This window comes from Myzus persicae, unplaced genomic scaffold (genome assembly GCF_001856785.1).
Source record: "Myzus persicae strain clone G006 unplaced genomic scaffold, MPER_G0061.0, whole genome shotgun sequence".
In the NCBI taxonomy this organism is placed as follows: Eukaryota; Metazoa; Arthropoda; class Insecta; order Hemiptera; family Aphididae; genus Myzus; species Myzus persicae.
In genome coordinates, this window is record NW_019101308.1 from 457,601 (window position 1) to 481,657 (window position 24,057).

Here is a 24,057-nt window from a genome sequence, read left to right on the forward strand (position 1 = left end):
AACATATTATAAGAATATAAATATATAATATATTGTAGTGCGATATCTTAGTATAACAATATAAGAGAACGTGGCTATAAAAAATACTAATTAGAGTTCTATATAGCATTTCGTATATGTGGAATTTGTAAGTGTTGTATGTGTAAATGTGTAAATATCTTTTAAACTCTATTATTTATAACATTAATACATTATGCTGATGTGTTCCCGATGTCTATGTGACATGATTAAAAAGTGTGGTATATAATTGTGTAATTTATCATGAACTATGTTGTAATAATTTTGAATGAAACATTCAAACATCTATATATTATATATAAATATCTAGATGTACAGCAGTACGTCCTACATCGGCTACGTCTTCAATCTTAAATGAAATTGACGCAATTTGTATATGTAATTTATAACCAATTGTATATGCAACTGTATGAGCGATACTCTTTTAGACACAGCTGTCTATCAGAATACAATTAGAGTAATATTTAAATAGGTACCTTCTTTACCTATACATATTTTTTTACAAACATTTTTTCGAAAAAATTAAATTTCTTACGAACCATTATTAAATCGTATGAATACGTACCTTACCTTATATTATCTTAAAACATACACAAACTGACAATATTATAGAGGGTGATTCGAGAAGTAGGCTCATCTCCCATGTTCCTTATAACAATTAATTTATTCAAATAATATTTTTTTGAATTTCTAAGTTTATTGATGGACCACCTTTTCCAACACTCGGGTACTGTAGATGTTCCAATATTTGTTTATACTTGACCAATTATGAAACCAATTTGAGGTTTTCAGAATAATTTACTGCTTAAAAAATATACTTTCTCATCAGTTGATATTTTGATAATCGTCGGAAAGAAAAAATATGGAAAGGGCTACACATTTTCATAAGAACGATCTTATTGTGATACAAACAACAAACCTTTAGAAAAGAATCATTCATTGTTATTCATTGAAAATAGAAATAGTTACAATAGTTATATTGTGATGTATTTGCAATCATAAATTAAACTAATTAGTATTATTAATTATAGTGGTTTGTTTAAATATAATATATATACATATATAAATAGTTCATAGTAATAAGTAATATTGTAAATTTCACATGACTTTGATCAAAATATATTAAATAAACAAATAGTCTTGAGCATACATCATCATGATTGGAACAATAAATGCACATAATCTTATTAATATCCTGACGAATTTCCTTTCCGGCGGAAATCTGGCATAGCCTCGATCATTCCTGACGGAGACCTGGCAATAGCTGATGCTGCTGAACCACCTGATCCGCCATTATCTTTCAATCTAATTACTGTATGACCAATATCTTTAAGTTTTTGTACTACATCCTGAAAAATGAAAAGACACGATTTTAATATTATATTATTTTATGAAATATATATATGTATATCATATTTATATTCCACCTTAGTCGTTCCGTATTCGTATTGAACTTGCATAGGCATAAGTTGATGGTAAATTCTAGGTTTATCTATTACTTCCTTCAATGTTTTATTGTACCATAGTCTTAGAGCGGATGCCTGGAAATATTTTTTTTTTGTCATTACTGTGGTTCTATACCTAATGTTAAATAATACTAAACCAGATTCAGAGTCATCAATACCCTATAACCTGAACTTTATTTATACCTTAGTACATTATATCAGATAATTCTTTTAACAGTAAGCATTAATTAAAAATTAACGTTTTTAATATGTTTTAATTGAATACAATATATATTATATACACATTAGTACATTACACATAAATATTAAATATGTTGATTTTGATCACTTTAAATTATGTAAACAATTTAAGAAATGTACTTTTGAAATAATAATAGTGTTTAATGTTTAAAGAATCACTCTCAACTTTGTATTAGGTTGCATGCATACAATATAGATCGAAAATCAAAATTTTAGAAACCAAATAAATAAATAAAATTAAATCTTACGTAGGAAGTAGCAAGAGTGATTTTCGAACCACCTGCTGCTCCTGCTGCTAGAACAAAATCACCATTTTCGTCGGTAAATATAGTTGGACACATAGAAGACATTGGTCGTTTTCCTGGTTTTATGAAATTGGACGGTGACGATGGAATTCCGTAATGGTTGGACAATCCCGGGGTGGAAAAATCATTCATTTGGTTATTAAAAATAATACCGGTGTTAGGGGACATGAAACCACAGCCGAAGCTAAAATAAATATAAAATACGGAGTGTTAATATATTTTGTAATTTATATCCTGGTGTGGCAGGACAACAATACCCCCCGGGGGTATGATTTTCCTAGGTTAATAGTACCCCTGGTACAAATCTCCTAGGATATTTATACCCCTTAAAATCTTATACCGGGAGTTCAAATATCCTAGGATATTCGTACCCCTGGTATGACATTTCGAGGGTACCTAGGTTTTTCATACCCCCGTGGGGGTATTACCTATTATCCTGGGGGCTAGGATATTTGTACCGGGGGTACTATTAACCTAATAAAATCATACCCCCGGGTGGTATGAATATTCGGGGCATAATTCGCCTATTACTCCGGATCAATTTCGGAAAAATTGGTAATCTATACTTACTGTGTATTGATTGTGTTGGTGCATACGACAACGTTTCCCTTCGAATCAATTGTGGCCAAATTGGCGGTTCCATGATTATCTGGCATAACAAAATCTGCTCCATAGTATTTAGGGTCCGACGAAGTGAAATTATCAGATATTTTATTTCGTATGCTATCAATGTAACTATCCGACTTAACTTTATCGTAAATCTGAAAAATTCAATTTATTTAAATGTATTATAGCTTAACCTATGACACGTTTATATTTAATAAAACATACTTGAGACACGTTTACAAATTTATGATCTCCTAAATGGGTTCTTTCGCCGTATCCAAATTTAAATGCCTCCACCAGACGATGTGCGTCCAAGCCAGCACTGGGTGCAGGTAAAATGCCGTCCAATACACGGAGAATGAATGCTAATATTATGCCAGAACCAGGAGGTGGGCCTGCATGTATTGTATATCCACTCTTTAATTTTACGGAAAAAGATTCTTCGATTTCAACACTGTTAACATAATATTATGACATTTATTTTTATTAATTTACTATTTAGGAAATTACGAATGACTCGTAATGAATAATAATCTATAATTTAAATAAAACAATTGTAGGAAAAACTATTGACAATAGAAATTAATTGTGATCATTTTATTTTTCTTATTTGGCCATATTTACAAGCAAATGTTGATGTTTTTAAATAATATTACAGAACACTCATAGAATATTTGATTTGAGAAGTGTAAACTTACTAATAGTTTGCTAAATCTTCTTTTGTAATAATACCATTAACTTTTTTTAAGTCGTCTACTATTTTCGATGTTAATGATCCGTTATATATGGCATCTGCACCTTCTTTTGCTACTGTTCTTAACGTTTCGGCTAACTTTGGTAGCTTATACATTTCTCCGGTTTTTTTCGAACGTCCGGTACTTTCATCGAAAAATGTTTGTCTACGAACAAATTATGAATACTTTTTAAACAATTAAATAATAGGTACCAATGTACTATAGGGGGCATTTAAATATATTAAATTATTTTTATATATTTCTTGTAATATATATAATTTAACTCGTATAAAAATGGCTTACAATTGTATAAAATACACAATTTTTTGAAGTATTATAAATTTGAATTTAGGATATAAATGTACAGAGGAATATTCTCATGATATATCATACCTGAGCATTGGATCAGCTTTTATTAATTCTACATCATCCTTCAAACTTATTTCTAAATGTTTACTGATCTTTATGCCATCTTCGCATAATTTTATTGTTGGTTCAAAAAGTGATTCCCAAGAAACTCCTCCTCCATATAATTTATAAATATCTGAATAACCCTTAAATGCTCCTAGAACTCCAGCAGCCAATCCTCCTGAAATGTTTCAAAACAAAAATAAAAAATTGATAGATATTTATCATTTATTTGTATAGACATCTTATTTTAAAAGCTAATAGTTGAAAATCGTTGCTCAATCATGCTCATTAATTTTATTGATAAGCGATGTAAGTATATTCTGCCAAGCGTACCTCAAAACTTACCTTATCACTCAAATATAATATAATTTACAATAAGCTTAAACTTGGATTTCAATTTTTGAATTAGTTCAGTTATATTATGAAAGTGATAAATTGTAATCATAATACTTATAGTTTCATACTAAAATAATTACTACTAAAATATGAGTAGTGTAAGTAGCAAGTATGTAATGAACAAAATTGTCAGTTAAAAGTGTAGAACATATTTAGGTACTTAAAGCTGAAGACATTATTATGATTTTCAGTAGCAATATGATGAGTTGTACCAATTTAGTCAGCAGGTAGTAAATGAATATAAATTAATTTATAATATGAATATTAAATGTCTATAAATACCTAACGACTAACAGACACATTTTATTTTACCCACACATGTACACAGTAATACACTATCTTTAAATACGAATTTGCAAAAGTTAGATAAATTAATATTATATTAGATATACAATAATAATTGTGAGGAAATGAAGATGTGTAGGAATGTAGGATATATACAAATTCTTAAGTTTATCAAGTTAATAAACTATTAATTATTTGCTTGGAAAAAATCAGGCAATTCACAATGTCTTATAATTTTAGCTATAGTTTATAAAACAATACAATTTAGACCATATATTGATATCATAACATCATATGTAATTAAAACGTCTAACAGATAAAATCAAGTTCAAAATTTCAAAGGAAAAACAAGAGATTACACTAAAACTGCGAAGCCCCCTCTCCCTCAAATGGCGTCTATGGTTATAAGTAAAAGCTTATTAAAATTTGTATTTATAGTAAATACCATTTATAGAACTCATTGGATCTTTTACAAACATGTTCGTAGTTGCTGCGGCTGGAGCTGTTTCGCGTGCATTGATCGACATTACTTTTTTGGTTGTAGCATTGTAGAAACTCATTATAAATCCTCCACCAACACCCATTTGATGAGGACATAAGGCCCCGTCACATAAAATCGTAGCTATTGCGGCATCTATGGCATTTCCACCTTTCGACATCACATCACTGTTTAAAAAACAATTTATTAACAATGCACCACAGATTTATTATTTACAAGCGTCTCAAATGTTTGAAATATTAAAAAAAAATAAAAATTATATGATGATTTTTAAACTAGGTTTGAACATTGCTGCTGACAACTAGAATATAAAATACTATAATGTCCTACATTCATGTTTATAAATATTGTAAATATGGAAGTTCTGTAAAAAAAAAGCAAGTTATATTTAAAAAAGAATATACATCTTGTATTCATTGTTAATATACAAATAAATATTTTTTTAAAAATAAAAACAAAATAAATAGTTTTTATTCGGAATATTTTGCTCCATAGATCATTATGAAAATAAGTGATGTCATGATCGCTTGCTTAAAAATATACTATAGGGATAAGTATTTAAAATGCATGAAGTACGATCTTCTTGAGGATAATGTAGTCATCAAAATATTTTTGTTGATCAAACTATTATTATATTTAAAATTAAATGTATAGTAATATATTGATTTGCATTACACTCCAATTTGTGCGCACGGTCCACCGTTTGATACGACACCGACCGTACGGTACAAGCCCATTGGCATACTTGATGGTGGCAACGGAAATTCAGGGTCAGGGGTTCTGGTGTTGAAACCATAATATTTTGAAAATAAAACGATGGCCGCAACTGACACGCCGAAAAATAGCAACACTCCGACTAGAACTAGAATAAGACATCGTTTTGACAGTAATCTGGAAATAAACAATACAATCCCACGGAATCATTTATTAGGTTTAATACGATTAGTAGTAAATATTTAATAAAATAATTTTGTATGATCGAATAAGGAAAAATAATTGCAGTTGGCTTTCAATATAAAAAAAGGTGGGCAGTGGGTACAGCTCTGTTGTACATTGGGTGCCACGTGGGTCATTGAAATGGATGTGTTTTATGAGAACTTTATTTTAACCTTTAATCCTTAGCTATAAAAATTAAACATTCTATAAATTTATAGCTAAAAAATAATTTGTAATGATTTTAAACTTTATTTGCTTATAAAAAAATCTCTGCTATGTATCTAATATTTTTGAATTATTATTATAAAAAAATATGAGAAACCTTGTATTAAATTTTCAAGGTTTTTGACACAGCGAAAATTTCTTATCAATATTGAATTATGTTGTAAATACTAATAACAGGTAATTTGGGTGAATATTGCTTAAATAAACAAAGTAAAATAACTATTTATTTGTATAATGAAAGATTCTAAATAGTGATGAATGTGATACATAATTCTAATAATAGGTGCAATTAGTCTAGTTAAAAAATAATCAACTATACGTGAAGTAGTGGAAATAGAACCCGATATGATTTTTTCAAATTCCATAGGTAGAATACTGAATAAGCAATCAACAAGTAATCGGGTCAATCTCACATTTATCAGAAGAAACTAAGTGATAAAGGCAATTAACATTGAAGAAACACAATTTGATACCTATTGGTTATTACTTATTATATATAGATAGTCTAAATCTAAATTATAAATGTTATATGTATTTAAAATCAAAAAGCTCTCTCTTAAAAATTTGAAGTTCTTATATAATAATGTTATTTATAAGAAGGAATGCATCATCATTAATTTGTTAAAACCAAACGTTAAATAATATGAATACATACTATACAACTATACTCAAATAGATTTAGGCGACTAAAGAATAAAATAATATTTTTCATAACAAAATGAAATATAGCACAGGAAAGGATTAAACTACTGTATGAAACAGACATTTAATCTATTTTTAAGTCTTCCTATTATAATAAATAATAATATTCATTAGAAATAAAAGTACAAAGCTAGTATGTATCATATGGAAAGCCAAATTTAATGTTCATCGTTAGAAATGTATGTTATATGAATATGTTTATGAAATTATTAATGAGCCACAAGAAGATCAATTAAATTTTTTAACGGGTTATCTAGAACTGTATAATATACATACAGTAACAAATAATGATACAATTATTATTATATTTATCACCAACTAAAGTCTAGATTACCTAGTCAATGAAAACTATATAACGTATGGAACATAAAAAAACTATTATTTATCAATCAGGTAATACAAATTAATACTTGGATTTATATATAGAATAAATAATTGTATTTGTTATCAATACACTATCAATTTTCTTATTTAAATTGCCCATTAAGAAATTTGTCGTACACGCACGTGTTGACAGTTGTAGTTGACTCCGTCATCCTAGCGCATACATCTTATGTTCAGATCTATTTTACTGTGTAATTTTTAATACTAGAATACTGAATTGGCCTAATATAAGACTTAAAGGTAAGTATATTAGCCGGAGCTCCACGTAAGTTTGTATTGATGTTTTAATTTTCAACCAAGTTACGACCCTTTTAAAATTGTCAGTTTTAGATGCAGGTACAACGCTCTCTTAATTTAAACTTCATAACTTAATTTTCAATAAGTATGAAAAATTAACTAGGTATATTATTCTACAATTAAGAATACAACATAATATGATATTCATCAATAATTATCAGTATCACTATAAAGTTTAAAAACAATTGATAATCCCACTATTTCCTACTAATACGTTCAAAACTATTGATTCCAGAAGAATGCATGATAAAGTTTCGAAGAGAAAATTATTAGGTATAGGTAATAAGTACACATAATTAAATAATTGTTTGTGTCAAACTAGGCGTTAGCATTTTGTGAAAACAAATGTTATATGACGAAAAGACATATGAAATAAATTATAACTTATAAGAATTGTAATAATGAGGTGCAATAAAAAAAGATATTCAGGGTGTTAAAATAATTCATGCCAATAATATCTTCTCTTTAAATTCATGTAACATAAAAATAGTAATAATATACAAAACCAATTAAATAAACTTTAATAGTATTATAATATCTTGTTTGAATTTAATTCAAAATAAAACATTGAAAAGAACCGTGTATATGGATAAATCAGTTTGTAAATAATCATCTTTTAAACGATATAAATAATAGCAAAGTACAAGAATTATTTTGAAAATTCAGAATCAATAACATATGAAGGTACAACCCACATATTGTAGAAAACTTAGCTAAAGGAGAAGAAGATGGAGAATTAATTAATAATATTCATTACTACCTATATGATGTTATCAATATATAATATATTATGTATAATTAGAGCATTGATATTTCTAATCGATTACAATAATTGTACTTTGTACTTATGCGTAGTATAGTCATACGTAAGAGCAGAATAGCCAAACTACAAAAGAATACATAATATAATAGCTAAGTAGATACTATACTTTTTTAATAGTTTGTCAACTGGAAAATTATATGCAAGGTACTTTTAACATTTTTTTTTTTATGGGATTGGTGTTCAATAAAAAAAAAAGATATTGGTCTAATGGTTATAATAAGTTAAATATTAAAATTCGGGAATAAGTGTGTAATTTTATAACTTTACAAAATAATATACCACATTGTGTGTTTAAAATTAAGGTATGGTGACATATTAGGTAAACACAAGTAAGGAAATGAAAAATGAAAAAAAAATTATTCAATTGTGTTATTAATAATTGATTATTATGGTAGTAGACTGTAACATTTAAGTAGGTATATATACAGGTAATCTGTACTATCTGTACAGGATCCAAAACTGATAAGATGCATTTAAAATAAGCCACGTGTATTTCGCACAGCATGTAATTTTATCACGTGAGTTCACATCATTTAAAAATCTATTGGCTTACAATTTTGCACAAGTCTATCAGTACCCTACTCAATGTCTTATAGGTTAACAAAAATATTTCACGTTATAAATAAATAATTGTTTAACGATTACCTATTATATTATTTTTTAGTTGTACATTTATTTTTTATATGTAAATACTAAATTGTAGTTCAAAGCAAATTTAATTTGTTATAAAATGTATACTGTAGTCCTATGTTGCTTAAGCATTATTAATAAAAATAATATTGAAAAAAGAAATGTTTTAGTAAAATTATTATCAAATATCAACATTTCATAAACCTACATAATTACTTATTTAGTATTTAGTATACTATATTTATTCAGAATTTTGGACGTAAGCCAACCACATTAAATTATAAATACAAACTAGGCTTAAGCTAATCATGTAAGGTAATGTACGTATACGTATGAAATCTTAAATATTAACGATTTTCTTATTTTATTGTAACTCAAAAACAAATGACCGCGATTATACTTGAAATTTTCCCCAAATATTTGGATTTTTTAAAAATGGAATAATTCATAAAATATTTTTTCTCCTTTTAATTTATTTATAAATATTTGAAATTAAAATAAATTTTTTTAGTTTTCTTTTCTATAAATATCAATAAAACTATTTTTGTTTGGTCAAAAATTTAATACAAGGTTTCTTGTAAGTTGTTATGATAGTAATGACATCAAAATCATGAGCATTTGCAAATTATGTTGTAGTTAATTATTAGTAAAATGTTCAATATTAATAGTTCAGGATTGAAAATTTAAAACAGAGTCCCTTATAAGTAGTTCATGATGTAACCAAATAAATATAGAAAATAGATGAACACAGTTTCAAATATTTAAACGAACGATAACTTTATTACTGTAGTTAGTTATTTTATTGTAATTTAATAATATTATTCGAGAGTATATGAATCATTTAAGGTAGGTATATTATTCTGCATGAATTAATTTAATCTACTGTTTTGCAAAAAGTAAAATAAATTACTAAAATAGCAATAGTGGCAATACTATCACAAAATATAATTAGTAGTGTCATAGGCTGTTAAACCATCTTCGCTCAGAATCATTTGACGGGTCTTAATCATATTCTCCCAATAATATAAGATACCATATTTTTCCAACGTTTAATTTCCTCAAAAGAATAAATCTTGACCCATTTTTCTCAATTTTCCATTTTCCTCCGATGAAGAATTAATTAAGAATATACTAAAAAATGTTTAAGTCATTTTATGAAAAAAAATAAATTGAGTTATTAACAATCACATTTTTTATAATTACCGCTATAGTATCTTTTTGTCAAACTATGTTTAATTAAAAAATTAATAAATAGCTAAAAAGTCTGATATATCGGCTGCATTGTTTAATAGTTTAATATTTGGGGGAAAATGGAAACCAACCTTTTTTTGAGGAAGAAAACGGTATCTTATTTTTGAAGAAAATGGACCCACTCGTTTCTTTTATGCAATGATTTATCATTTAATTCTTATTTAATATATCCATAATAGTGGACAACATGACAACTTAGAGCACAACTTATGACAGCAGAGCGGTATTTACTAGCCCACCTTTTATTATTGTTATTTTTTATATGTTTTTGAATGATTATAAACAAAAGTATTTTTGAATATTAAAAATATAGTTTTGAGCTTAACTAATATATGGATTCCTGTAAAAGCATTGCTAGTAATAAATGAAATAGCATTATATTGTATTAAATTGTATCGAATATGTAATATGGAGGAACCATATATTTGATGTTAGTTTAAAGAAAGTAAATATTATAATTGAGTTGCCAACTATCAAAAAATAACAAATATTTATTTAATCTTAAGTTTAATGATAACTATTTTTAAAACTATTTAAACTCGTCCCAATAATATAAAGTTTAAAAAAAACTGTCAACTCACTTAGAACTGTTCTTATGCGGAGATCCTAATATCGGTGTTTTGTCATTTACGTCGAAGGACGATATATTGACATCGGAATCGGCATCATAACGATTTTTATCCATTTGATATTATGAAATAACAAATAATTATGAATATTGAGTGTGAAACTAATGATTAGCATAAAAATCGAACGAAACGGACAGCGAAAACCGGTTACTGCGTGATTCGGAATCAACGACTTATTAATTACTTATCCGAGTATTGCGGTAGTGGTTGTAGAAGTAAAGGTTGTCAGTGGTAATATTTTTGTTAATGCCCAAATGAATTTTTTTTTTTTTTATTCACTAGATAAATTCCACTGCCATGTTGCTTGCGGTAGTGCATATTACGCAAATGTATAACATACCTACGACCGATACTAATTAATGCTCAATAATCGAACGCACCTGATAAGTGATAACCAATAATGATCATACTAGCCATTAAACTTTCGAGCGTGCTAATAATTTGACCGTTTAATATAACACACAAATAAAGCAATAACAATAAATATAATATTAGTAAATGAAAGTTATTATTAGTGCTCATAATTAAATTTAAAAATTTAATTGTTAGCTTCATTCTGGCTATTTATTTGGAACTATGTACAGGTGCCACTTATTGATGAAGGAGGACAACAATACATCCGATTTCTTCCAGTGTAATTTCTTAACTATTCCCTGAGAAAATCATTTCAGGATTATAATATGCTGGCAACCCATTGTTTAGTTTTTAATATAATAATATGAGTTCGGGATACTCAAATCCCATAATCTGCTAATGTCAAATATATTAGTGTTATTCTTGATAAAAAAATAACTAAGGGCCCCCATCTTATAGAAAAACCCTCGACAGTTTATTACATCTACTTCATCTAATTAAAAAATCAAAGCTCTCATCTGCACTAATTGTTTCACGTATAAAACTCCTTTGCCACCCATATAGGCATATGCGATCCAAATTTGAGGCTGTGCTGAGCCGTCTCAAATTCGCACTATACAAGCATTCCAGTCGATCATTCTTCTTGTGATAATCTCTGCACCTTGGTTTGTATCTAACACCACACTACCCTCTGACCTTAAAAATTAATCAGTTGACCAATTAGTATTAGCCACCAACTCTAAAAGATCTTTTTACTTCAAACTAAATTTTCATACCAATCCGTTAGTATTGCAAATATGATTCAATACACACCCATAAATCCCATCCATCGACTCGACAAAAAATATCGTAAAGATTTATTAACCTAAAATGTATCACGTTGAAATTCCATCACTGATTGTCCTCCATCCTCGTATTATTCACTGCTAAAATGTATATAAATTATCATAATTGTATATTGTGCTATTCTGACACAGATTGTAAATATTATTTTGATGAAAAAATAAAAATAATATGAGCTTGAAGAGAATGCACATTAATCACTATAAGACGTATGCTATATATGCGTTAATATACTTCTCAATAGTCAATATACAGTAAAATAAAACAATTATTTTAAATTAAATTGTTAAATCTATCTATAAAATAAATATAATTTAACATTAAAATTATAATAATGATAGAAGAAATATTAACCTGTAAGTATGAATCATTTTTTAAAATTCATATCACTAAAGTCTAAAGAGATATCAATGATAAATTATTATTATTATTATTGTTTTTTAATACAATTTTACACTAGATGGATTTATTATTTTGTTAATATAAATGTTTGTGGTTTTAAACTAAATATTTAAGTTGTACCTACTTACAATTTAAAAATAAAAGGTTTCACTAATGGACTTTACTAGATCAAATTTACCTTAAACTTATAAGTCACACGTTTAAAAATTGTATCTCAAGCCTATTAGTTTTCAATACAAGTAATGTATATATCATGACTTCATAAGTCACTACTAGTCCACCACAACCTCTAACATCATCATATAATATTAAATACAAACTATTATAATCTATGTATACATACGAAATACAATAAGTAATTTTGATTCGAAGGTAAATATAACAATACTATCAACATTTATAACAATTTTTTCGTTAATGTTATACCTATATTTATTTTCTAGATCAGTGGTTCTCAACGGAGGCGATATTGTTCCCCCAGTGGGCGGTGAAATGTCACCGAGGGGCAGTGAACTAGTTTTGGGCAATAGAGGGGCGGCAAGCGTGTTTAAGCAAAAACGTTGTACATGGTGCGACCTATAAAAATAACACATACTTGATAATCCACATAATAACTATTAGTTACTAATAGGTACTATGTTGAGCAATGCACAATAACTTATCTTTGATTGTTGACAAAATTTATTATCTTTATTATTTTAGCGATTGTGAGGGGACATTATATTTTATTATAGCTGGTACCTATATCCAACCTTTTAGTACACAGTTTGATTTGACCCGCGCATGTTGTATTAGTTTTCGTTATTATACTCGAATATTCAGTCGGTTAAAACGTGTTTTTTGAAATTTTTTTTCCAAAAATGTCGGATGCAAAAAGAAAATGCCGTCAATATAATACAAAGTATTTAAAGCTCGAATTAAAGTTTTTTTTTAAATGTTTAATATAATTTAAATTAATTTTTTTATATTAATTTCCTTATTACTAGTTCTATAAATAAAAAGATATCAAATATAAAAATTAATAAAAACATGGGTGATTAGATCATTTCAAATTTTTTTTTAATTTTTCAAACACCTTTTATTATCTATCTAAAATCTAAATCAATACATCAAATAACGTATAATACACTTGAATATTGTTCTAAATAAAAGCGTTCCTAAATTGCCTATCCAAAACGCCGTCTAAGACATTTACCTTGTGATGAATTAGTACGAAGATGATAAGCTTGAGACTTAAGTTCTACAAATGACTAAATTTTCAGACCACTATATTTTAATATTTAATATTCTACAAAATTTAAAAATTAGTTTAAAAACAACTACCATGCCACTAAATTTACGATTGCATTAAAAAGTATATAGGTTATCTATCATCACATACACAAAGGTTGAAAATAGATAAGTAATAGAAGGTCATATAAAATATCATAGAAGCTGATGAGATTTGTCAAGATTTTATCTCTCTCAGATTATATTATGTCTTTGAATTGGTTTATTAGACTTCACATTATAATGTCATGTGTTTTTTCTGTTATCTTTGAAATTTTGAAAATAAAAATACGATTTATAAGAATATTTCATACAACGCTTTGTTTTAAAAATGAAAATAATTTCGTAAATTTGTAACGAATACTGTACATTATTATTATTATTATTGTACGCCGGATATTAATATTCAAAATAAAGAATAATTAATGTAACATAACATCATACGAGTATAAAATTATGAAGTCAGTCTTAAAATTATTTAGATTAAGTTTAGATAAGAAAATGTCAAAGTTTCAGAAAAGAAGAGTTATTTGCGTTAATTATTATCAAGTATGAATAATGAAGCAATACAAAAATAGAAAAAAATTAATAATAAGTTAATATTAATATCATTCATATTTCGATGTAAGTATTCAAATCATTTATTGCATTGTATTCAATTTTTAGGAAAAAAGTACATTTAAAAAAGTTAAATATTGATATTATCATGAATAATATACGTATATTATACAAAAATGAACAATTTTTTTAAAATTATTATTATGGTTTAGTATCCAGATGAATTTCCTGGTCGTCGATAATCTGGCATAGCTTCTATCATTCCGGAAGCCGATTTGGCGATAGCTGTTGCTGCCGAAGATGCTGTAGTTGTCAGTCGGATCACTGGATGACCAATATCTTTAAGTGTTTGTATTACATCCTAAACAATACAACAAGGTAAGTAAATATTATTATCATAAAAATATTTTGTAAAAATGTCGTATTTAATATTACTCTTGTCGTTCCGTATTCATACTGAACTTGCATTGGTACAAGTTGGTGGAAAATTCTTGGTTTGTCTATAACTTCTTTCAGCGTTTTATTGCACCATAATTTAAGAGCAGACACCTTAAAATAATAATGTCTCAGTATTTTAAATCATGTACAGTGTAGAATAGAATATTATTTAGTTTGATATATAATAGCATAATAAAATTGGTTATGTTGTTCATTCAATCGCTTTTACATTTTTCGTTACAATACGAATGCTTTATTTACAATAGCTTATTATACTATACAAATACATATATATTTAAAGACAGGCTGCAATATTGAAATCTGTAGAAAAGCAATTAGGATTAAGATAAATTGACTTTAAATATATCAGATTAGAACTATAATAAACGTTACAATAAAATGCTAGTAACATTCATGATGTTTGAAGCACACTCTGTGGGAGTGTCGAGTTCAAGATTTATATATGTCGATATTATGAGTTTATAGAAGGAAATTTTTAATTTAATCAATAATTAATGTTTTACAGCCCCAATAAAAAACGTTATGTTCGAATTAACTTACATTAGATGCACGTGATTACAATACAAATATTCGTTCAAAATACATTTAATTAAATAATATAAGAAAAAAATAGTACAACAGTTGTAGGTACATGTACAAATATAATCTTATGTCAATAAAATAATAAAGGAATTACCTTACCACAGATAATGGCGATAAATGATAGCTAATCTAATACCTACGAATTTAGGAAAAAAATATCGTGAAATAATGTTTGAATGTTCCATCAAAATCAAAAATAGTATGTCTAGACTACGATGAATAAAAGTTGTGATGGATGCTAATACGGCGGTATACCCGGGTATTCGTAGGTAATATTATAACAGAAATCCAAAACCAAATAACTATTATAGAAATTAAGATAAAATAATCTTACGTAGGCAATTGCCAGCGTGATCTTTGATCCTCCCGCCGCTCCTACTGCGAGAACAAAATCCTTATTTTTGTCTGTGATAATTGTTGGGCACATTGAAGACATTGGTCGTTTGCCCGGCTCTATATAATTGGCCGGTGAAGACGGAATACCGTAATAATTAACGACCCCGGGAGTAGAAAAATCGTCCATTTCATTATTCAGAAGTATACCGGTGCTAGGAGACGTGAAACCACAACCAAAGCTGACATAAAAACGAAGTCGGTAAGTTAAAACAAGTCTTGTGATTAATATTTGATGTTAAATTATAAATGTCGAGTAACTCGTGTAGATTGACACTCACAGTGTGTTTATTGTACTAGTACTTATGACGGCGTTTCCCGTCGAATCAATCACGACCATGTTGGCAGTTCCGTGATTTTCTGGCATATCAAAATCACCTCCATAGTATTTAGGGTCTAACGAGGTGAAATTATCGAATATTTGACTACGTATTTTATTTATGTAACCGTCCGATTTCACTTTATCGAAAATCTACGAAAACAATTTCCAAAATTCGTAATCACTAAACGTCAACTGCGGATGGTCATAATGTATTTGGTCGATAAAACATACTTGAGACACGTTAACGAATTTGTGATCGCCCAAATGGGTTCTCTCACCGTACCCAAATTTAAATGCCTCCACCAAACGATGTGCTTCTAAGCCGGGGCTGGGTGCGGGCAACATGCCGTCTAACACTCTGAGTATGTAAGCTAGTATTATACCAGAACTAGGAGGTGGCCCAGCGTGTATTGAATGCCCATTTTTTAAGTTCACAGAAAGAGATTCTTCGACTTCAACTCTGAAAATATTTATTTTCGTTTAGTTTGTGAATCATTTCAAACATTTTAACAATGAAATCTATTAGTTCAAGATTGAAAATATAGCTTCGCACTTTTAGTTTTGTTAAAATTCAATAAAATTAACTTAATTGACAACACACAACTATATATTAATTATTTTTAAATAGCTAAAAATATTATCAAAAACCAAAATTAATTAGAAAGCTTATAAAATCATAACATTATACTCACTTATAGTTGGCTAAATCTTCTTTTGTGATTATCCCATTTACTTTTTTTAAGTCTTCTAAAAACTGTGTCGTTAACGAACCATTATATATGGCATCTACACCTTCTGCTGCTATGACTTTCATAGTTTCTGCTAACTTTGGTAACGTGTACATTTCCCCAGCTATCTTTACATGTCCAGTGTCTTCGTTAAAAAAAGCTTTTCTAAAAAACAAATTTCGAAATTATTGAGCTATGCAATTTATAGCTTGTCTATGTTAATACCTAATAACTGGTAAAAATGCTTTGTTTTTCTCAATAATACATTATGTCAAGTTGTAATGACAAATATTAATAACAATCGCCAAAATATCGAAGAATATAATTTCAGAAAGCTCGGAATTCAATTGAAAATACGATATGATGATGATCTAGGCCGATAGCTGGTCTAATATGTGATCTGCGTATGCTATGTCCTTATTTTATTTTTTTCAGTGAAAGTCGATTTAATGTTATTTAAATCTTTAACAACTTTTGATGATTGATTTATAAAACCATAAACATTGTATATTGTATAAATAGTCTGATAAATTTATTTTATTTTATTGTTTAAACAGGTACGAAAAAACTCAAGTATACATACAAAATAATGTAAGCTTTCACTGTACCTGAGAATTGGGTCATTTTTTATCAAGTCTTCTTCACTCTTTAGGCATGACTCGAGACGTTTGCTGATTAGCATGCCCTCTTCACATAATTTTATAGTTGGTTCAAATAGTGATGGCCATGGAACTTGACCACCATATAAATTATAGATAGTCGAATAGCCTTTAAGTTCTCCCGGAACTGCAACTGCCAAACCACCTACATATTTTTTTGTTTAAAAATGAATAAAATCATCCAAATAAGATGTTTAAATTCTCATATATTTAATATATAGTTTTTAAAAACATTAATTCATATTTAAATTAACAAACAGCAATTTATATCTTTAATATTTATTTTTTATTTCGTGTTTCTACGGTACGTACCGTATACAGATTTTTTAGGTTCTTTTACAAACATGGATTCAGTTGCCCCCGATGGTGCTGTTTCCCGTGCGTCGATTGACATGACTTTCTTGGTTGTGGCGTTGTATATACTCATTAAAAATCCTCCACCCAAACCCCTATATTGAGGACATAAAGCACCATCGCATATCATCGTAGCTATAGCAGCATCAACGGCATTTCCACCTTTCGATATCACGTCCCTTTTACAAAACAATACAGAGAATAAATAAAAACGTATACTTGGCTACAACCATTTTTAAATGTCATAAATACCAGATAGATTTAATGTATATGACATAATTAATAATTATATTATGTAAAAACAGTTTTATAGATAAAATGTTCAAACTGTTTGTTAGATTTGTATTAGAGTTAATACCTAAAGTTATTGTGTGGGCAGTGGGGGATTTACTGTTAATTCTAAATGTTTGAAATAATAAAATATAATAATCATAATATTTACGAATTTTAACATTTATCAACGTTAAAAATCGTTAACATTTAAATGTTATATGGGATGTATATTTATTTTAATTGTTAGAAAATAATCATATTCATTTTTATAGTATTCTTGTACACATTACTGTCTATTATAGTGGTTTTTAACTGGTGGTACTCAAGATGGAAGTACGTGAGTTTTAGAATTGGATCATTATATATTTTTAATTATTAAAAATATATATATATATATATTATTAAAGTAAAAAGTATTTCATTCAATTATGTGAAGCAAATGAATTGAAAATAAATACATTAAAGTAATAGCACTAAATTAATTATTAACGGTTGGTCAAGGTTGAAGATACTGCATAAAGAAATCACGTTATAGGTATAATGTCAATGCATATAATTACACTCCAATTTGTGCACACGGTCCACCGTTTGATACTACTCCGACTTTGCTGTACAAACCCATCGGCATACTCGACGGGGGCAACTCGAATTCCGGGTCGGAGATTTCGTTTACGACGTCATGTTGCGAGAATACGAAAAAAAGTGAAACTATAGCTATCAATATCGTCAGTCCTACCAGAATAAGGCAACGATTCGATTGTAATCTGAAAAAAAGAAACAATATTATCCTTCCGGGTGAATGATAAACGTCAGTGATTATATTATTTAAATTATTCGGAACAGTGTTGGTATGATTTTTAACTCCCCAAATTCGACACAAATTTTAATAATATTATACTTATACATCATACACGGTTATGTCTTAAAATTCAGTTTTAATGTCAGTAAAATGGTTTTGCTAAAAATAAAACGAAATATACCTCAGAATTGGTCTAATTTACTTACACTGAATTGACCTCAGTTAAATAAACATTTGTTTTTTGCCGTAAACTGAGTGTAATAGCAGTATTTTTTGATAAGAAATTGTTTTTTTTTTAAATTAATTAAATATAATATGTATATCCATGCTATTAAATAGATAATATTTCCACTATAGTATCTAGACATGAATTTCAAAATTGTATGGTTTAAGAATTAATACACAATAGAAGAGATAATTAGGTAGTACAAACTTAAATAAAACGTACCTGCATATAGCCATGTTGCGGTCTTCGTAAAAATGTTTTTCAATAACTAAAATAAAAATGTGAATTCTTACTTAAATTGTATGATTAATAATTATGACCATTTGTCAATATTCACTTCACACTAGCGTGTGTCTTACAACTTGTACAACATTCACTTATTATATAATAAATATTATAATTTAAAACTGTATAATCGTACAGATAACGAAAACTAAGACTGTACCTATAAACAGTTATATAGGTAGGTACTTAATACTTTTACTCTTAACGATGCGTCTAAAAAACGATAGATGGAATTAGTCGAGAAATTTGATTTACAACATGTAAACATCAACTTTTTATAAATAAAGATGTGTGAATGAATAAAAAATGATGGAGGTGTAGACCTCGTGGGCATATTAAAACAGTTAGGTTGGTTATACGCTTTGGTAAGAACTCGTTAACGCTTGTTAACTTTTGGTGACTAAGTCACCCCTCAAAATTGTTGCCACTTTAAACACTGGATAAAATGTATATATTATAATATTTATTTATAGAAATTTATCTTTTTTGTTGCTTTTTAGTTTTTTCCTAAAAATGTAGCTTTACAATTTTAGCACAGCTTAAGAGTTTATTAACGTAATACAAAGTTCCTCATCATAAGTTGATAAAAAATAATAGAGGTACATAAAAAAATTTGTTATAAGCATTTGAAGTTTAGACGAAATTAATTAAAAATGTTTGGTCTTTAATTTATTTAGCTGGTTTGAAAATTGAATACAAGGTTTGCTTAAGTATTTCATATTAAAACCGAAATATTGTTTTTGTTTTATAGACATTTTAATTCAACATTTTGATAAAATTCAATACTAAAACAAGAGATAACGATTTCAGTTATTTTTTTGAAATTGAAAAATATTTTTCTTGGGTGTTTGAACCTTATTTATGTATATAACGCATATTATCAAATTTTATAATAATATACACAAGTACATTTTCAAAACATTTAGATTTATTTCATGCTATTGCCTATTTATAGCTCATACCTCAATAATAATAGTTAAATAAATTACTAAAATAATTAATAACAATATATTATTTGATAATATCTGATAATAGGCTTACAAACTCTAACCTAGATTAATGCTCAAAATCGTTTTTCGTATGCAATAATTGATCATTGAATTTATATTTAACACTTCTATTACAGTAGCCTTCTCAACTCGTGGCCTACGCTTGACGTTGACTTCTACTATACAACAGAGCTGTCATCTACTTACCCCATTTTTTTCCAGTTTTTAACGACTCTTCAAATTTTTTTTATTTAAGTTGCATTATTTAGTTTTATACCTTTATGTTAAAAAACTTCATTTTTTTTTTTTAAATACGTCCTCAAACTATCAATAGTCTTCAATTTAAAATTTGTGAATATGAGCAAATTGTGAAACTAATAAGTTAAATATAAATAATAATATTTTACCTTGACTGTAGACTACTATTTTAATCTGTGACAGTAATGTTCCCCGGTATGAAATAGATATTTATTATGTTTAACATCATAAGAATTTTGTTTTTAAAGAGTTAACTCATAGTCTATGAGTCATAGTTCTTTAGTTTTCTTTGACAAATATAAAATATCTTGAACATGCTGAAAGGACACTATTGGTGGTTTATATATGAAGGTATGGTAAACGCATATTTTAAATCTATACTATACCATGGCATAAGCATAATCTTTGACCCACTGATATGATTGTTATTTTTATTTAATTAGAACAGACTTCATAGCTATCATACACAAATTATTGCAGTGAGATAAAAACCAATTATTTTAAATATCTATTAATATTATCAGACAAGCTGAGCGCACATAATTCGATTACAATTATGTACTAATAAATACGAATAACTGAAGTGACTAATGTAAAACTTATGTGTCAGTAAAGTAAATAATATTTGTAAAAAATTGTAAGTGAATCAAAATTAGAAAATAAAAATAAATTATATTCAATTATGACGTGATATCTATATTAAAATAAACCATAATCTCTTTTTAAATTCTGAAAATCGTGCGATGAATGCATTCATATGTCATGGGTGTTTAGAAAAAAAGGAAGTACTAAATAATATAATATCATGTAGGTATAAGTCTTTTTCTTCAATACATGTTGATAAAAATAATGTTTTAATTTTTATTGCTTAATTGAAAAAAATTAATACATGGTCTCCCATACGTTTTAATTTACACTAACAAAAATACATATACTCAATTTTATTTTCCAAAATTTGTAATTATAATTTTTACGAAATTTGATATTATATAAACGAAAAATAATAACTTTTTCCATAACGTATTACATTTTGAATATTATGTTGTAATTTCAAAAATGTTAACCATAGATTAGAAACTATTCATCATTATGTACGTTTATCTAACGACTAGTGTTGAGGCCAGATAAATAAAATTTTATCTAGATAAAGATAAATTATAATAATGGTATCTAGATAAAGATAAAGATCATCGGATAATTTTTTTTTATTGGTTTATAGCACTCATTTCTTATAAAATATAATAATTTATCATAGTATTAAGATGGTATTAGATCAATAGAGCATTCAAAATATTTTTAAGATTTTTAAATACATAAAAAATTTAAATTTAATTAACTAATAACTAAATACTAATCAATATGTAAATTCCATTTTAGACAATCATCAATATGTAAAAGTAAATATAACTGTATTTGTCTTAAAAATAGTTGGGAAAATACTTTCAAAGTTTGTGTCATCATGTTTACAAAATTCAATATGTAAAATAATTTTTTTAATTTTTGAATGGGTATTATTTTTAATTTTATATAGAAAAAATGTCCCTAAACCTTTCACACTGTAAATAGGTATATTAACATATATGTACTATATTTTAACACAAATGAGCAGTTTTAGTCTCGCTGATTAAGAAAATAAAATTGTCACAACTATTTATACTAATATACTAACTCGTAGAATAAAATAAATAATAGCATTTAACAAATTATATTCTAATCGTTCATCATTAAATTTTAAAAAATATAGCTAAAAAAAATGATGAAAGGTTTTGGTGCAACTGGTATATTTTACTTTGAATCATTTTAGAAATGTGATAATTCTTTTAAACTAATTTAAATTTAATAAAACATGTTTATTTTAACTGTCACTAAAATATCTTGTCGGTTCGTTTTTTTTTTACGAATTCACAAATTATTTAATCATTAGGCAAGCAGTTACAATCAGGATTAAAATTTATATTTAATACATACCAATCCTATATTTTTATTAATAGTATTATTAATTTAGTATATTCTACGAGAGCATTATGATTTATGATAGTAATATACCTAATACTAATTATTAATATAACAATATGTTGTTGGTCTTCTGTACAGTACAATATTTTAATATGCCTATAATAGGTACGTCAATAAGTCATGTATAATAATGTTCGGAATTGATTAAACTATACCAAAATCCAAAAATATATTGTGTGTGTATAGTGTATAGTACTGTATACCCATTAATTATTATAAATCAATAGTACCCAACTGACATAATTGACAATAATTGTATTACTATCTTCATGATAATAATATACTCTTTACTTAAGAACACATACGAGTATACTTATATATGATCTAAGCTCTATACTTTCCGTTCTCCAAAACTATAAGAATGACTTAATAATATTATGTTACCGAAAATATTGATAGTTATTAATAAAAACTACCTACCTACTTATTACTTAATGGTATACCAATAATAAATAAAACCCGCTGAATAAATTAAATTACCTGGATAAATTTATCTAGATAATGGTGATTTTTATCTTAGATAAGTTTGTAAATTAGTATTTTCTATTTATCTAGATAAGATAAAAGATAAAAGAATATATTTTATCTAGCTAAACTCAACACTGCCAACGACCAAGCAGGGTCGCGCTAAGTACAAAAATAAAAGAGCGCCTAAAAATTAACACATAGGCAATACAATACGCGAAAACTAGCCTGAAATAAATATTACAAGGAGCAACTCAATTCAAGAAAAAAATTTCTAGAGAAATCATAGCAAATTCGTACTTAAATAATGAAGTTTAAAAATACAATCATCAAATTGGAAATTTTAAATAGATGTGTATACTATATTTTTCTAATCATTCTGAACAGTATCAACAGAGTTATAGGCATAGGTTACTAATACCAAGTTCAATTAGAAATAATGGTACTGTATTCTTACCATTTTATTAGATAATATTCTCCTAGCCTACAATGCACTATCCGACATCAATGGCAACCAAAATATAAAAAGTATTAAAAAAACTACTCTAAAAGTTGTGATATAATTTTCTACAGTATTTTTTTTACACGGAGCCTGGCGGAGTGTTTTTGTAGGTTATTATTTTCAATATACAATAACATTTCCAAAGAATATTAAGAGTAATTTGAAGGTACTCGTTGCTATTCACACTATTCTGTACTTGTATGGTACTTTTAAGTCAATTTTAATTATTTACTTATAAATAAATTAAAATAATATCAGAATCGTACACAATGGTCACCTAATGATCACTAAATTATAATTTGAGTAGAAGAAAAACAAAATCATTGGCTATTTCGAAAAATTTAACCCAAACATATATTACATCAAATTACGTATATCGATTATTGGATTTAAATCGGGGGTAATATTTTCAGTAGTATTATTATTATAGATGATTAGAGATAGGCAATAATACACTGCAAATAAGCAGACAATGTTTATCACT

General features: G+C 27.1%; 2 protein-coding genes across 3 annotated transcripts; both read right to left on the reverse strand.

The window, feature by feature from the left end:
• Positions 1-983: 983 nt before the first annotated feature.
• LOC111028608 (gamma-glutamyltranspeptidase 1-like) lies at positions 984-11,121 on the reverse strand. The gene is made up of 10 exons (XM_022307331.1): positions 10,790-11,121; positions 5,636-5,851; positions 4,907-5,127; positions 3,763-3,958; positions 3,334-3,534; positions 2,861-3,089; positions 2,600-2,790; positions 1,973-2,213; positions 1,446-1,559; positions 984-1,367 (listed from the first exon to the last, which is right to left on the reverse strand). The coding sequence occupies exons 1-10, from the start codon at positions 10,891-10,893 to the stop codon at positions 1,206-1,208; spliced, it is 1,875 nt and encodes a 624-aa protein (XP_022163023.1). The 5' UTR covers positions 10,894-11,121; the 3' UTR covers positions 984-1,205.
• Positions 11,122-14,404: 3,283 nt separating this feature from the next.
• LOC111028609 (gamma-glutamyltranspeptidase 1-like) lies at positions 14,405-20,973 on the reverse strand. Of its 2 annotated transcripts, XM_022307332.1 has the most exons (11): positions 20,740-20,973; positions 19,281-19,326; positions 18,594-18,797; positions 17,719-17,939; positions 17,356-17,551; positions 16,712-16,912; positions 16,251-16,479; positions 15,979-16,169; positions 15,639-15,879; positions 14,699-14,812; positions 14,472-14,624 (listed from the first exon to the last, which is right to left on the reverse strand). In XM_022307332.1, exons 2-11 carry the CDS (start codon positions 19,292-19,294, stop codon positions 14,472-14,474), a joined length of 1,764 nt encoding a protein of 587 aa, XP_022163024.1. In that variant the 5' UTR covers positions 19,295-19,326; positions 20,740-20,973. The 2 variants fall into 2 exon arrangements, with proteins under 2 accessions (XP_022163025.1, XP_022163024.1); XM_022307333.1 differs by lacking the exon at positions 20,740-20,973 and having other exon boundaries at positions 14,405-14,624; positions 19,281-19,294.
• Between the last annotated feature and the right edge of the window lie 3,084 nt (positions 20,974-24,057).